The 14,452-nt window shown below is 48.6% G+C and overlaps 2 protein-coding genes and 1 long non-coding RNA gene across 4 annotated transcripts in view; 2 read left to right on the top strand and 1 right to left on the bottom strand.

Annotated features, from left to right (window-relative positions):
• The first annotated feature begins 477 nt into the window (after positions 1 to 477).
• Positions 478 to 8,839, top strand: nlk2 (nemo-like kinase, type 2). Its single transcript, XM_040178641.2, has 11 exons — positions 478 to 1,841; positions 2,330 to 2,459; positions 2,537 to 2,592; positions 2,903 to 3,009; positions 3,146 to 3,231; positions 3,458 to 3,667; positions 4,740 to 4,841; positions 5,013 to 5,099; positions 5,660 to 5,858; positions 6,075 to 6,168; positions 6,581 to 8,839. The coding sequence occupies exons 1-11, from the start codon at positions 1,420 to 1,422 to the stop codon at positions 6,633 to 6,635; spliced, it is 1,548 nt and encodes a 515-aa protein (XP_040034575.2). The 5' UTR covers positions 478 to 1,419; the 3' UTR covers positions 6,636 to 8,839.
• Positions 6,289 to 9,602, bottom strand: LOC144410289 (uncharacterized). Its single transcript, XR_013468244.1, has 2 exons — positions 9,300 to 9,602; positions 6,289 to 7,161 (listed from the first exon to the last, which is right to left on the bottom strand). It is a non-coding gene; the product is annotated as an uncharacterized LOC144410289 (long non-coding RNA).
• A 3,434-nt stretch (positions 9,603 to 13,036) lies between these two features.
• The window catches only part of LOC120823935 (neurofibromin), a 36,526-nt gene continuing 35,110 nt past the window's right edge, over positions 13,037 to 14,452 (top strand). For both annotated transcript variants that reach the window (XM_078105950.1, XM_078105947.1), the window contains exon 1: positions 13,037 to 13,406. In XM_078105950.1, the coding sequence (XP_077962076.1) occupies positions 13,347 to 13,406 (60 nt within the window). In that variant the 5' untranslated portion in view covers positions 13,037 to 13,346. The remainder of the gene's footprint in view (positions 13,407 to 14,452) is intronic.

Below are 14,452 nucleotides of genomic sequence, written 5' to 3'. Positions count from 1 at the left end.
CGGACAAAACCTGTTTGTGCCCCTTCCATCTGGCAGGAGGCTGAGGTCCATCAGGACTAAGACCTCCCGCCACACCAACAGTTTTTCATCAGAACATGCCAAGTAGTTACAGACTTGAAAAAATGAAGTGAACAGTTTGTTTGCTCTTTTGTTTACTTTCTCTGTGTTTTTACTTCCCTTTCACTGTTACAACAGTTACATACAGGAGCAGATACACAGAAACTGTCAATAAGAAACAGAATAGAAACGTCCATTCATGACAGGAGGGAATAGGATACGATAGGAAAACGGAAATAAAATGTATTTTATAAAATAAAACACAAAAATAGTTTTTGGGCTTCTCTAAACGCGTCTGTGTTCATACCGCTCGTGATGCGCAGCAGCCGTTTCACCCCCAGTGCGCATGCGCGGATGGCACTCGTTTACGGGGTTGGAATCGCGGAGATTACCGTTACGTCATTCGTGGCGCGGTCGCTGATTGGTTGAGCGACGCTGCTTAATATAACCGCCGCGGTGCCGCTGGGAGGAGGTGGGTTCACCATGTTGGATCGTCCGCCCGTCACAGCTTGACTAAACATAGTTGTTGCTTTGAATAACGTCGGAGGAAGCCGAGCCGAAGCCAGAGACTCCGGCGGCTTCCTCTTCTCTTCCGGCGGCGGCGGAGGGATCTGGGGAGGCGCGCGCCGAGCAGCTAGCGTTAGCCGCTAACTGACAGGTCGAAGCCGCCCGCTGGCTCGTCACCGGGAGCGGAGGGATTACCTCGTTGATCGTGTGCGCGCGTTTACGTGCGGTTCACCCGCCGCGGACGTGCGCTGCTGAGCGGCGGCAGTGTGGCAGCGGAGCCCGCTGAACACCCGGCTGCCAATGCGCGCAAGCCACGTTAAGTAGTTCCCGTTTGTTGTTGTTGTTTTTGTTTGTTGAATCATGGCCGGAGCTTCGCCAGTTTGTCGTCACGCTATGTGAGGAGCGGATGCGGCCTGTGCCCGACCGCTGGGGCTTGGACCACCGCTCCGGTGCTCCACCGGATCAGCCGCGTTAATCACGGCTCGGAGATTACCCGGCCTGCACCACCTGCGCCACCTGCAGCGGGAGGAGGAGCCCCGATGGTGGGAACAGCACCTTCACCTGGACCCGTGGGGCGAATTTAGAGCCGCTTACATCCGCGAGGCTGCGTCTCACCTGGAGCGGGGGAGGAGGGGTGGAGGTGGGGGACAACTTGGAGTTTCTTTAATTCGTATTTATCAACAGTTTTCTTGTTCAGGTGGAGTTTGGTTGGATTGTTTTAGACTCCTCGCCGCGGGCCATGTTCTCCACCAGGAGGACTTTGACTTAGAGGGGGGGTCAGATGGTTTGCATTATGATGAGGACATAAAGCTGCAGGTGTTGGATCATTTTAACCTTTGAGTTCGTCATCAGTGAATGGCTCTTGGCGGCGCCACGGCTACACATGTTACGAAAATGATGGCCGCTTACAACAGCGGCTCCTCGACGGTGGCCGCCCACCACCAGCATCACCACCAGCTCCCGCACCTCCCGCCCCCCCACATGCAACCGCACCACCACCACCACCACCACCACAATAACAACAACAACCACCAAGTGGGCCAGCATCACCTGCAGCACCCTGGCTCCGCCGCCGCCGCCCTGCACTCGGTCCAGCAGCAGGCCTACTTCCCGTCCCCCGCCCCGGGGCAAGCCCCCGGGCCGGCGGCGGCGGCAGCGGCCCCGGGCCAGGTCCAAGCCGCTGCGGTCAAAGCGCACCACAACCGGCACCACCTGCAGCCGCAGCTGGACATGGAGCCCGACCGGCCCATCGGGTACGGGGCGTTCGGGGTCGTCTGGTAGGTGCATGCGCCCCACACACGCACCAGCCCCAGCTGTGTGGAGCCCCTGAACCCGTATCACTGAACGATGGGCACATCTGGGCACCGCTTTGCCCTCATTTTGGTTCAATGTAAATATCAGGTGTAATAAAACCATTTATCATCACTATCAAGTCTCTGCTCAAACACACTCCAGCTGTGATGACGTATCGACTGTGACTTTATTTAACGCGTATGTGTCCCTGCAGCTGAATGAATGTTTGTTAGCATGCTAAACATAATCCATTAGTCTCATAGGAATAAAAAGCCACATCCTTTACTTTCTAATACAAGTGGTAACATGTGATTCATCTGATCGTTGTTTATGCTGCAGATGAGCAGACAAAGGGGTAAAGAAGTCGATCAGAAGGCCGTTCCTCTGTCAGGGGGTTCACACGGGGAGCGATACTACGTATACACACGGGGTCTCTCATCTGAACCTCTGTGTTTGTCCTCTGCACCAACAGGTCCGTGACGGACCCCCGAGACGGGAAGAGGGTCGCCCTCAAAAAGATGCCCAACGTCTTCCAGAACCTCGTTTCCTGCAAGAGGGTCTTCAGGGAGCTCAAGATGCTGTCCTTCTTCAAACATGAGAATGTGAGGACTCTGTCCTTCTGTCTCTGTCTGTCTCCTGGTATCTACCTGTAAAGACCTCGTCTTTATCGTGTCCTTAGGTCCTCTCCGCTCTGGACATCCTCCAACCTCCTCACATCGACTACTTTGAAGAGATGTATCTTTTACTGTTGGTGGGTGGAGGACTTCCTCTCTGTGGACAGACGGCGTCCTGTTGGACAACAGAACTACTGTGTGTGTGTGTGTGTGTGTGTGTGTGTGTGTGTGTGTGTGTGTGTGTGCGCGCACGCACGCAGCCTAGTGAGCATTACTGACTATATGAGTTGTACAGGACGTAAAGTGGATTTAAACGTCAGAGGAGACGTTTGTAATACTGAATTCTTTCAGCTCTGTTGACTTGGAAATAACCAGTAGTGACGTAGAGGAGGTGACAGAGAGCCCCCCCCCCCTTAACTCCGCCCCCCCAGCTACGTGGTGACTGAGCTGATGCAGAGTGACCTCCATAAGATCATCGTGTCTCCTCAGCCCCTGAGCTCAGACCACGCCAAGGTCTTCCTCTACCAGATTCTACGAGGTGAGGCGCTCCAGTGCCCCTCGCCCCCCCCAGGCCCCACGCTGTTGGTGTTGTATGTTGCAAAACCAAATATTCTGGACCTCCTGGATTTTTTTATGGTAATATTATAACCCCCCCCCCCCCCCCCCCCCTCCAGGACTGAAATACCTTCATTCTGCTGGAATTCTACATCGCGATATCAAGCCTGGAAACCTGCTGGTCAACAGCAACTGTGTGCTCAAGGTGCGTCAGACGACCAGCTGGTGGTCCAGTGACGGGGGCTTATAGTCCCGTATTTCTGTAAACACATATTTACACCGCTAACAGATTTAGTCACCGCAAGCCGAGACAGACGGGCTGACATGTGCCACTGTAGGGAGATGTAGGCCGGGAAAGCCCCTCCCACAAACACTGTGTTTGAGAACGCACACGTTGGTAAACTGCCACTGAACCTCTGCATGTGCTGCAGATCTGTGACTTCGGCCTGGCCCGGGTGGAGGAGTCGGACGAGTCGCGCCACATGACCCAGGAAGTGGTGACCCAGTACTACCGGGCTCCAGAGATCCTCATGGGGAGCCGCCACTACTCCAACTCCATCGACATCTGGTCCGTGGGCTGCATCTTCGCTGAGCTGCTGGGGAGACGCATCCTCTTCCAGGCCCAGAGTCCCATCCAGCAGGTAACCAGGTCCCAGGACCTGCTCCTGGGGCAGCGGCCCCCCCGCATGTGTGACATTTGACATAATAAGGGACTAATTAGACAACCATGGATCTGGTCCAAACGAGGTGCGGTCACTCAGAATGTCATATATATATATATATATATATATATATATATATTAGTGCGCTCGCTCAACCATAACGTTGTGTTGGTAGTGATGTAGTTATGCATATATACTGTGAATAATGTAATGTACACAATAGAATAGTGTTATAAAATAGGTACAAGATTTCGCTTTACAAATATACATCCATAAATGCTGCATGTTGAAATCCCCACTGTGCAGAGATGTATTTATGACGTTCTTATGAATAATTCTAACCGTGGGTTTCATATAAAAATGACATTAAACAGAACATTATTATTCATAAGTGTGCAGTGTCATAACTACATCTCTGACGTTTCTAACAAAGCAAACATTTAAAAATCGGTTGTTACGTTTTTTTTTTTTTTTTTAAGTACCACTAACAGCACAATATTCTAGGTGAGCGAGCGCGCTGTAGTCCAGCCTTTATGCAGCGGGTGGTCTTCACCACGAAACGCTTCGGCTGCAGAAGGTCTTCTTGTAAATAAATGATTTCTTGTCGCCAGCATCGATGGTGGTCGAACAGGAAGTGATGTCATAGCGGATCTCTGATCTCGGAGAACTCCATAAAACGTGAATCTAACTGATGTCGATATCACTCCTTCGTCGATGAGGAAGAAAGCTGCCCCTTCTGTTCAGGCAGTGGCGAGCTAATCCGGCTAGCTTAAGTTAGCCTGCGCTGGAGCAGGTGCAGGTTTTTGGATGTGTTGCTTTGGTGATTTAGACAAACAAAAGCCTGATCTACGTCACCTCATCCTGAAAACGGTCCGACTAACTCAGTCGGCCACGACGGTGATTCAGCCGTTACCTGCCTGGTTACAAAGAAGGCTCCGGCGTTGTAACGGCGTTCCAAGCCGTCTTCCTGTTCTGCCATGCAGATGGTCCGCGGGCCGGTGGTCGCTGTCCGTCTCTGATGTGTGTGTCTTTGTCGCCGTGTTGCACGCAGCTGGATCTCATCACTGACCTGCTGGGGACGCCCTCCTTGGAGGCCATGAGGACGGCGTGCGAAGGCGCCCGTACGCACATCCTCAGAGGACCTCACAAACAGGTCGGCAGAGTGAACGCTGCCAGCGTATCAGGTTTCTCATTGCACCAGCTGGGCGCTGGGGGGCTCCTCCCCTCCTCCTGCTGCGCCATGTGACGCGCCATGTGACGCGCCATGTGACGCGCTGCCGGGAGCTGAAGGGGTCGCGCTGTGACGCTTGTTTCTCGTCCGCAGCCGTCGCTTCCTGTTCTGTACTCGCTGTCTGGCCAAGCGACCCACGAGGCGGTGCACCTCCTCTGCAGGATGCTGGTGTTCGACCCGGTGAGTCATCCTCGCGATCAATGAGTCACCGCAGGATAATTATAGATACGACTTTCATTCACTTTATTAAAGACGAGCAACGAAACATAGACGTTAGATTCCATTAAATAATAGTGTGCACAATAGAATAGAGGAAGCAGTTTAACTATGACAAAAACTACATACATTAAATATGGGAGTTGAAATAACAAAATGTGATACTAACACAAGAGAATAATGCAAAATAAAATAACAAATAATATTGAGTAAGAAAAAACCGTAATATCCGGCACAATATAATGTCTTTGTTTTGGTTTTATTGGACATTTATTAACGAAACTGAAAAAGCACATGACACTGAAATGTCCCCCTGCATGTGGTTATTAGGGTTATTATAGTTGCGTGTTTATTTTGTACCTGAAGAAGTGGGCGGAGCTCCACCCACACTTCCTGTGGCATCAGTTCTCTTCCTACTTCTTCTCTTCTCGTTTCTAACGGCGTCCATCATAATCAGCTGTGGTTTTATCTTTGTATATTCACGTACATTTGTTGTGATCGGCGTCCCGTGTCTGGACCCGCAGGCCAAGCGGATCTCGGCGAAGGACGCGCTGGCCCACCCGTACCTGGACGAGGGCCGCCTGCGCTACCACACCTGCATGTGCAGGTGCTGCTACACCACCTCCCCCGGGCGCGTCTACACCAGCGACTTCGAGCCCGTCACCGAGCCCAAGTTCGACGACGGCTTTGAGAAGAACCTGAGCTCCGTGAGACAGGTCAAAGGTCAGCGACATTTAAACACGTGGCTCTTGGATTCTCTTCAGCTGTTTTAGTTCAATTCATTCATTTGACATAAATTGGGGGGAGAATTTCATCATTAACTAAAAAATGTGTTTTGTATTTCTTTTAACTATTCTGCTTCCTCGCTAACTGAGAACAACTTGCTAGCAGCTGAGCTGATGTTAAAGAAAGGAACAGGAAGGTTTGTTTCCCCCCCAGAGATCATCCACCAGTTCATCCTGGAGCAGCAGAAGGGGAGTCGAGTGCCGCTCTGCATCAACCCGCAATCCGCTGCTTTCAAAAGCTTCATCAGGTGCAAGGCTTTCCTTCTCATTTAGCGCTAGCTAGCCAGGACTCGTGCTAAGCTAGGCTAACTCCGGACATGTTGCAACACTGTTAGCGAGAAAAAAAACCTCAATCAGCTTTTCCAAAGCAGAGTTTAGCTCTGATTTAATTACAATAAAGAGATCAAATTGATGCAGAAATACCAACATGACAACGATTTAAAATGCTTGTTTTCTTGTGTCAATCGACGCTAAGCTATGCTAACAATGTAGCAGCTTCATCAACGCTCAATGTGACGTCATGTTAGCGTGACTACAGAACCGAGCTTTCCTCTTATTTGGTACCATTGAGTCTCTGGTTGAGACGGGGGGGCAGGACGATGATTTAAGTCCATGTGTAGAAACACCACATCGCTAACTCTAGGACTTGTTTTCCCACAGCTCCACCGTGGCTCATCCCTCTGAAATGCCGCCGTCTCCGCTGGTGTGGGAGTAGCCTTCATCACCATCCTCATCATCATCCTCGTTGCCCCCCCCCCCCCCGACGGATGAGCTGCTGAACTGGGAACAAAGCGCAGGCGCCTGTGGTCCATCGTTGCGTTTCCATGGAAACTCACAGGTCTGCTGTGAGTGCATGAGGAGAAACCCACCCAATGTCACTTCACGGGGTCCTACTGTTGAGGGGGGGGGGGGTGTAAATGAAGGATCCCCAGGAGACTGAATCTGAAGGTTCCGTCTGGTTACTCCGCTCAGATGAGATTTAGAAGTTGTACTTTCTTTTTTTTAATATATATATATTAATATAAATCTAAAGATGTCTATTTTAACATTTCCCACTTTTCTCTCCTGAGCTAGATGATCGACTGTAACCCCCCCAATTCGGCCACAGCTCGTAATTATTGAACGATTAATAAGCCAAAGATCAGGAGCCTCGTGTACAAACAAATCATTCCGTTATGTTTCATCAGCAGCTCGGTCCAGTCACCACATGGACCTGATGGGCGGTCTGAACTCCAGTTCTTCTGAAGAGACGTTAAACACAAAGAGGAGTGATGTTAATGTCATTCTTTGTTTTCATATATCAACATAAATAACCTAAAATAAGACTATCAACTATTTATATCTATATAAATATAATATGTGTGTGTGAGAAAGTATAGGAACATGAATACATGCAGACGTTCGTGCACGAGGCTCCTGAACATCTGTTTATGAAAAGTGATGTTTTGCGGAGTACGATAATGAAACTGTTCCTGGTTCAATGAGGAAAAGGTGGATTATAGAGTCTTAAAGTGATGGGGATCTAAATCGTGTATTTGGTTCTGGAGTCTCTTCCTTTTGTGTTTGTGTATCTGTCGGGACCTTCGTGGCTGCGTAGTGACGACTGGAGGAGGAACAGAAGTCTGATCTGTTCTCCTCGTTAATTATTGTTTATGTTTGAAATGAGCTGAGGTGTCGTGATTCCTCGCCGTCCCGCGACCTTTGACCTCTGTCTCGGAGCGGGTCACTATGAGACTGAGCGGTACCCTCTGGAGGCAGAAATGGACCCACGGGACCCGCTGGATAGGAGACATTCTACGAGGTGTACATATATTTTGCTGGTCTCTGACCCGCGGCCCCGGGGAGCCCGTCGTGTGAACCGGACTCCCCCCGGCGGCGCCGTGCGGCCCGGCGGGTTTGCTCTCTACCTCCCTTGAGCTCAGTGACTTGGCTCCCTGTTTGTCCACTGTCTCTCTGACCAGTTTTGAAGAAACGCTTGAATGTTGATTTGAGGCTTTTATACTGAAGTTCTGTCAGGTCCCCCCCCCCCCCCCCCCCCCCCAAGCAAACACCTGACATTAAATGTTTGTATTTTTATGAATAAGTCAAGATGTCCTCCGACTGTTAGTCCTTGTTTTTCGGGGGAGGGGCTAGTCCAGGCGGTTTTAGACGTCACATGATGTAGGCGTATCCATGGTAACGTGCACTGACCCCATGTCATCAAACCGTTCACACTTAATCTTCTATGTTTAAGAGTCACTGGCATTTAAGAGCATCGCAGTATTTATGTTTCCATGTTTATCTAGTCGGCCTTCTTCAAATTCAGTTGTTAGTTCATTAGAATCATAATATGATTTAATTTAGTGTTTCCTAAATGTTTTAAGGGTAAACTGTCTTTGATCTCCTGTTGAAACAAAGTGATTCACTAAATTGGTTCTAGGAGATTATGACTGATAATCTGATTTGATGTATGTCATTGTTTCCATGTTTAGCTATTTTCTTAAATCACATAATATTATAAAGGCTCGTAGTTGGAATGCGTGTTATTGATCGTAGGGCGTTTCCTGTATTTGAGGACTATCAGCCTGCTTATTGGAGGATTTTCTCAGGAATGAACATGTGTTCAGTGGAAGGACCCCCCCCCCCCCTTTGTTTCACTTCCTCTCTGACTCATTTTAAATATTACAGTAAGAACCTCCACTCAGAAAACTACTGGATTCCTTTTATTTACTATCCTACAATGTTTGTATATTTGATGTTCTAATCAGATGCATTGTAATTTATATACAACCTGCAGCATGTGTATGTGGATATATATATATACACACATTACACACGCATGTGTGTGTAAAGTACAGAACTCCGGCGTCTGCCGTCATGTTTGGAAAAGTGTTAGGTCATCAAATATGGATGAGCACATTAAATGTGACGTTTGAAGAAGTTCGTCTGTGTTCTTCTTTCATCTCGGAGCATAAACAAAATGTGGTTTTAAATCTGTATTTATGGGTGTTGAATGTTGTTGCTATATTTTCAATTGACCTGTACACGTTTTAAAATGTGATTCCAACATAGTATTTCATGTTATTTTTACATAATCTCACATTTTCTTCCCGATAAAACTTATAATTTTGTTATGTTGCTGCCTGAAATATTTATATGAAGATTAGAATAAAAATGTTTATGTTGACATAAATATTACAATTAATATTTTAAATACGTTTGTATTATGTGTACGTTGATATTAGTAATCTTGTTATCGTAATATCACGTTCTAGTGGCATCGCTTTATTTTGGAGGGTATTGCCGGAAGTGTACTCGTGTTCCTCCCAGCTAGCTTGATGACGTTGTTCCACGTTCTGCCACGTCGAGCTCCGCGAGGAAACTCTGCTTCTCAACTTACGGTCGCTACTTTCTCCGGTGTCACCGCGAGGAGGAGGCCGCTCATTGTCCCCGAGGACCGGAGGAACCGTCCCGTTGGTTACGCGGCTCCGCTGTCACGGTACTTTATCTCAGCGTAACTTTTAAACTGTTCTCCTTAAGTCGGCGCGCGCTGACTGGCGCGAGGAGCCCGGAACAGAATACGTCGAGGTGCTAAGCTAACGTTAGCTTCTGCAGTTGTAGTTGTAAGCGTTCCAAAAAGTCACTGCCTTGTTTGGGTTGCGGAGTGTAACGTGAGCTCGAAGAGTGCGTTACGTCACGCCCCGCCCATTGACCGGCGCGTTCTGTCGTTTACGCCCCGCCCATCAACTGACGTGAGTTTATTGCTACTGGTTGTAGTGTAATTCCAGGTGACGTCACGCGGCGTGGTGCTTCTGTTGGTCTCCGTGTTCCTTAGTGCCGCTGAGCAGCAACGTTGCAGGTTCATTGTGAGCTGTTTGAACTTGATTTCTACTTACAAAACTTCTTTCAAGTAAAATGTTTGGTCAATCAGAGTAGTTCTAGAAACGACTTCCTGAGTAGCAGGCAGCGTGGGACAGTCTGTGGGGAAGTCTGGGAGGCAGCGTCGGACAGTCTGGGAGGCAGCGTGGGACAGTCTGTGGGACAGTCTGGGGCAGCATGGGACAGTCTGGGAGGCAGCGTCGGACAGTCTGTGGGACAGTCTGGGGCAGCGTGGGACAGTCTGTGGGGCAGCGTGGGACAGTCTGTGGGGCAGTCTGGGAGGCAACGTCGGACAGTCTGTGGGACAGTCTGTGGGGCAGCGTGGGACAGTCTGTGGGGCAGTCTGGGGGGCAGCGTGGGACAGTCTGGGGCAGCGGGGGACAGTCTTGGAGGCAGCATGGGACAGTCTGGGGGGCAGCGTGGGACAGTCTGGGAGGCAGCGTGGGACAGTCTGGGAGGCAGCGTGGGACAGTCTGGGAGGCAGCATGGGACAGTCTGGGGGGCAGCGTGGGACAGTCTGCGAGGCAGCATGGGACAGTCTGGGGGACAGTCTGGGGCAGCGTGGGACAGTCAGGGGGACAGTGGACTGGCTGCAGAAGGTCTTGTAAATAAATGATTCCTTGTCGGCATCGATGGTGCTGGAACAGGAAGTGATGTCATAACGGATCTTTGTGATCTCGGAGAACTCTATAAAACGTGAATCTAACTGATGTCGATATCGCTCCTTCATCGATGAGGAAGAAGAGTGTTGAACTCGGGGTGCTGCAGAGAGAAAGCAGCTTCAACACACAAAGCTTTGGATCATCTTCAAAGATCTTGGAGGTTGTTCTCTTGCTTCTTCCTCCGCAGCTTTCTGTCAGATGTCACTTTGTTGACATGCAGAATCATTTTTCCTATTGACAAGTATCATAAATGTAATTCATTAATGAAATTATTTGTGTCCCGACATCAACTCGGTACTGGTTGTATTGTTTGTTTTCCCTGAAATATCATATTGTATCACAGTCCCCACGGCGGGCAAAAGGGGGCGGGACTTGTCCTCTCGGGTTCGGACTCGTCACGTTCCCATCGGTTCTCTTTGCAGGTTCCCTGTGAGACACCATGAGGCAGCTCAAGGGCAAACCCAAAAAGGAGACGTCCCGGGACAAGAAGGAGCGCAAGCAGGCCATGCAGGAGGCGCGGCAGCAGGTCTCCACCGTCGTCGTGCCGACGCTGGCCTTCCTGGTGCTGCTCATCGTGGTCTTCGTGTACGTGGCCACCCGGCCCGGGGACGTGGAGTAGGGGGCGGTCCCGCTGAGAGGAATGGAGAGTAGCTACCCCCCCCCACCGCCCCCCGTCCGTCGAGACGCAGCGAGCTCGCCTCAACGAAAGCTTCGCCACCAAAGAGCGTTTATCTCTCTGCGTCTGAGGGAGGAGAAAACGATCGGCCCCAGGGGACTAACAGAGGTTGATCCTCTGGACTCTGATTCACCTGCGAGCGGCTTGAGGGACAAAAAGGAGGATTCTGTTGGTAAACATGTGAATGCACATGTGGAATGTGTGACGTCTTTAAAGTGAATTTGTTCCATTAAATTATTTGAGTCACTCGATATCTCGTGCCTTAGCACATTCAACCGTGTTGTTTCAGTTCAATAAATGATTTTTTTTCTAAATAACGTGTGATACTATTTAAAAAACTAAGCGGGGGGAGGGGTGTGTTGATAACGATCAACCAATTGGAGCAAAGGGGCGGGACTTATGACAGACCTATAAACTATATACATGACATTACATGTCATTTATCTGACGCTTTTATCCAAAGCGACTTACAATAAGTGCGTTTCAACCATGAGGACACAAACTCAACAAAAACAAGAAAGAAGAAAGTGCAATTTCATCAAATAAGCCGATTTACAACTTGCTGTAGATAAGAACCATTATAAGTCCAGTGTAAGTGCTACAGTTGGTGTGGAGGTAGAGTCTGAAGAGGTGTGTCTAATATAAAAGTGGGCGTGGTCATCGGGTCGACTCATTGGTTTGTTGACTTGTTTGTTTTGAAGCGTTAGCTGCAACTAGTCAGGAAGTGACCATATATGGACCGGGGACCGCCCCCTGGTGGTCTCTACACAGAATGCAGCCTTGATACATGCAGCTTTATAAATAGTTTACACTAACAATGAAAATTGTAGAAAACTACTTACAAATATGTAACTTAAACACAATGTATTGTTACATAACCATGTTGGGATTCGTTAAAGATATACGAATGCACTTTATATAGGATTATTTGTTAAATTCAACATGTGGATTAAATTTAAACACAACATGGTAAAAGGTTGCTGTAGAAGGTTAATATTTACCTACAATCATAGACATGGTACAGTTATTTTAGAATAACATCACGATATGAACTGATTACAATGAAAGTTTTTTCTTTAAGAGATCAAAAATATAGATTGTTTTTTTTAATCTGAAATCAGAAAGATTCTTTGCAGAATACAGTCAAGATCTTATTCCGTTTCCGTGCTTTTTATCTGATAGCAGACAAGTATGAAGGTATTAATTATATGAAATATGACCAACATAAATATGTGTATTATACTGTACATCTACACAAACATGTATAAATATGCATGTTTAAGTATTTTAAGGTCAAATGTAACCTTAACATAAAAGTGCACATAAATAAGAGCTTAAGGTTAAGGGATTACGGGGGAAGAGAATATATATATATATATATATATATATATATATATATATATATATATATATATATTAAATGTATTAATTTACAACTTTTTGAGTTTTATTATTCTTTCATAATGATGTTATAAAAACGTCCATTAATAAAATAATGTCCAGTCTCCAAGTCTTACACATTAGTTTCTTTTGGAAACACTGGGAAGGACAAAGATTTGTTAATGAAAATAAAATCCATTCTTAGAAATGAAAACATCCTGACCTGGGAGTATTTCGGGCATGCGCACCAGTTCAAACGTCAAACTAACAGAATTAACGTCATTGTAAGCGGAAGTAAAAAAGGTCATACTTCAGAATAAGACAGAAAAAAACCCGCTCCGTTAAAAACTGGAGGTTGTTTAGGCAGAACATCTAGTCACATTTTCATGTGCGGTCATCAATACAACTCTGGAGGTATGAACGTGTGTTTCATAGCTCTAAATGTCAAAAGCAGCTGTTCGTCACCACAACAAGGGGAAATCAACCTTTACCAGAGACATTCGGGGGTTCTTGTTTTCTTTTTGCGTTGAATGAGTGTATGTTAAGTAAAATCACGTCGTCAACAATCCTTACTCTGAAGGTCTTTCACGGATGTGGCTCTTGACTCACCCTCGCTGGCTTGACGCGTCGGCTCTCCAACGCCTCCCCACCAGCTTCTCTGAAGAAGACTTCCGGTGGTGTGTCATGGCGGTGGCATGGTGAAGCCTACAGAAAGGGAAAAACACTCGCCCCCTTTCGTCCTTTCCCATCACACAGGGACCGGTTTTCATTCACAAATCAGCCCGTGAGCTGCGGGCTCGTGGCCTCGGAATCCGGCGTCTCGGCGTCGCGGCGTCCCCTCTGCGCGGCCATGGCGGCTCACAAACCAGTGGAGTGGGTCCAGGCCGTGATTACTAGATTTGATGAGCAGGTAAGATGGGTTCATTCACCGGATGGGTGTGTGGAGGCGGGGGTTCGGACCCGAGGCCCCCGCGCCCCGGCTGAACGTTTGCATCCACGCACAACGAAGCTCCTGCGGGCGGATCGAAGAGGCGCTTCTCTCTTTTTTTTTTTTCTTTTTTTTTTGTTGTCTCCGAATGAAACGTGATCCGTGCTGCACGAACACCGGAGGAGCTCCGCTCTCGGCTAGCACGGTGCCCGCCGTCATCCGCTCGTCCCGGGACCCTCTTAGCGGCACCGGCCGCTTCAGACGTGCTTCTTTCGTTCTAACGCAAAGCGCCACGATCCATCCGGCCGGCGGTAGCGCCCGCGGGCCGCCGGCGGAGCCCCCGTCTCGCGGCTCCTCTCCCGGGCCAGGCTAGGCGGCTAACGTTAGCGGGCCCGGCTGCCTAATGTAAACAAATAGGCTGACGCGGCCACAGGTGAGAGCCGCGAGACCTGCCGCCAACAGGTGAGGCGAGCGTCGCACGAGCTCTCCCTCTCCGGGAGGAGACGTCTATCGGCTCGAATTGAAGCTGTCGCTCAGATATTTCAGCCTGTTTGACGTGCTGTTACCATGGAGACGGAACGGGAGTATTTTCCATGGAAATCGATGTGTCAGAGCGGCGGCCATTTTTAAAAAATGGGCATTGCTGCTAATGGGATCTTTGTGGTGGACAAACTAACCCCCAATAAGTCACAGCAGCAGAGTAAATGTTACCAACCCAAAGGAACTATTAGGGTCAAACATGAATCACCCCTTGGCTTACTTTGTGTAGCCGGTGTGGCACTAAGGCGGGACGGAGTTCGTTACCCTGACCAGCTAGTTGGCCATTACACCAATCATTTCATTATTTGCACTTGTTGAAAAAACAACGGCGGTCCGAGGCACCTTTAAATCCTCATTTCCTCTTAAAAGGACCAGCTAACTAACTAGCTACTCCCCACCGGCCGTGTGTGTGTGTGTGTGTGTGTGTGTGTGTGTGTGTGTGTGTGTGTGTGTGTGTGTGTGTGGTTACCATAGCAACACTGCCTGTT

Source organism: Gasterosteus aculeatus, chromosome 1 (assembly GCF_964276395.1).
Source record: "Gasterosteus aculeatus chromosome 1, fGasAcu3.hap1.1, whole genome shotgun sequence".
NCBI lineage: Eukaryota > Metazoa > Chordata > Actinopteri > Perciformes > Gasterosteidae > Gasterosteus > Gasterosteus aculeatus.
The sequence above is the reverse complement of the archived record's forward strand: the minus strand, read 5'-3'. Positions and strand labels throughout refer to the sequence as shown.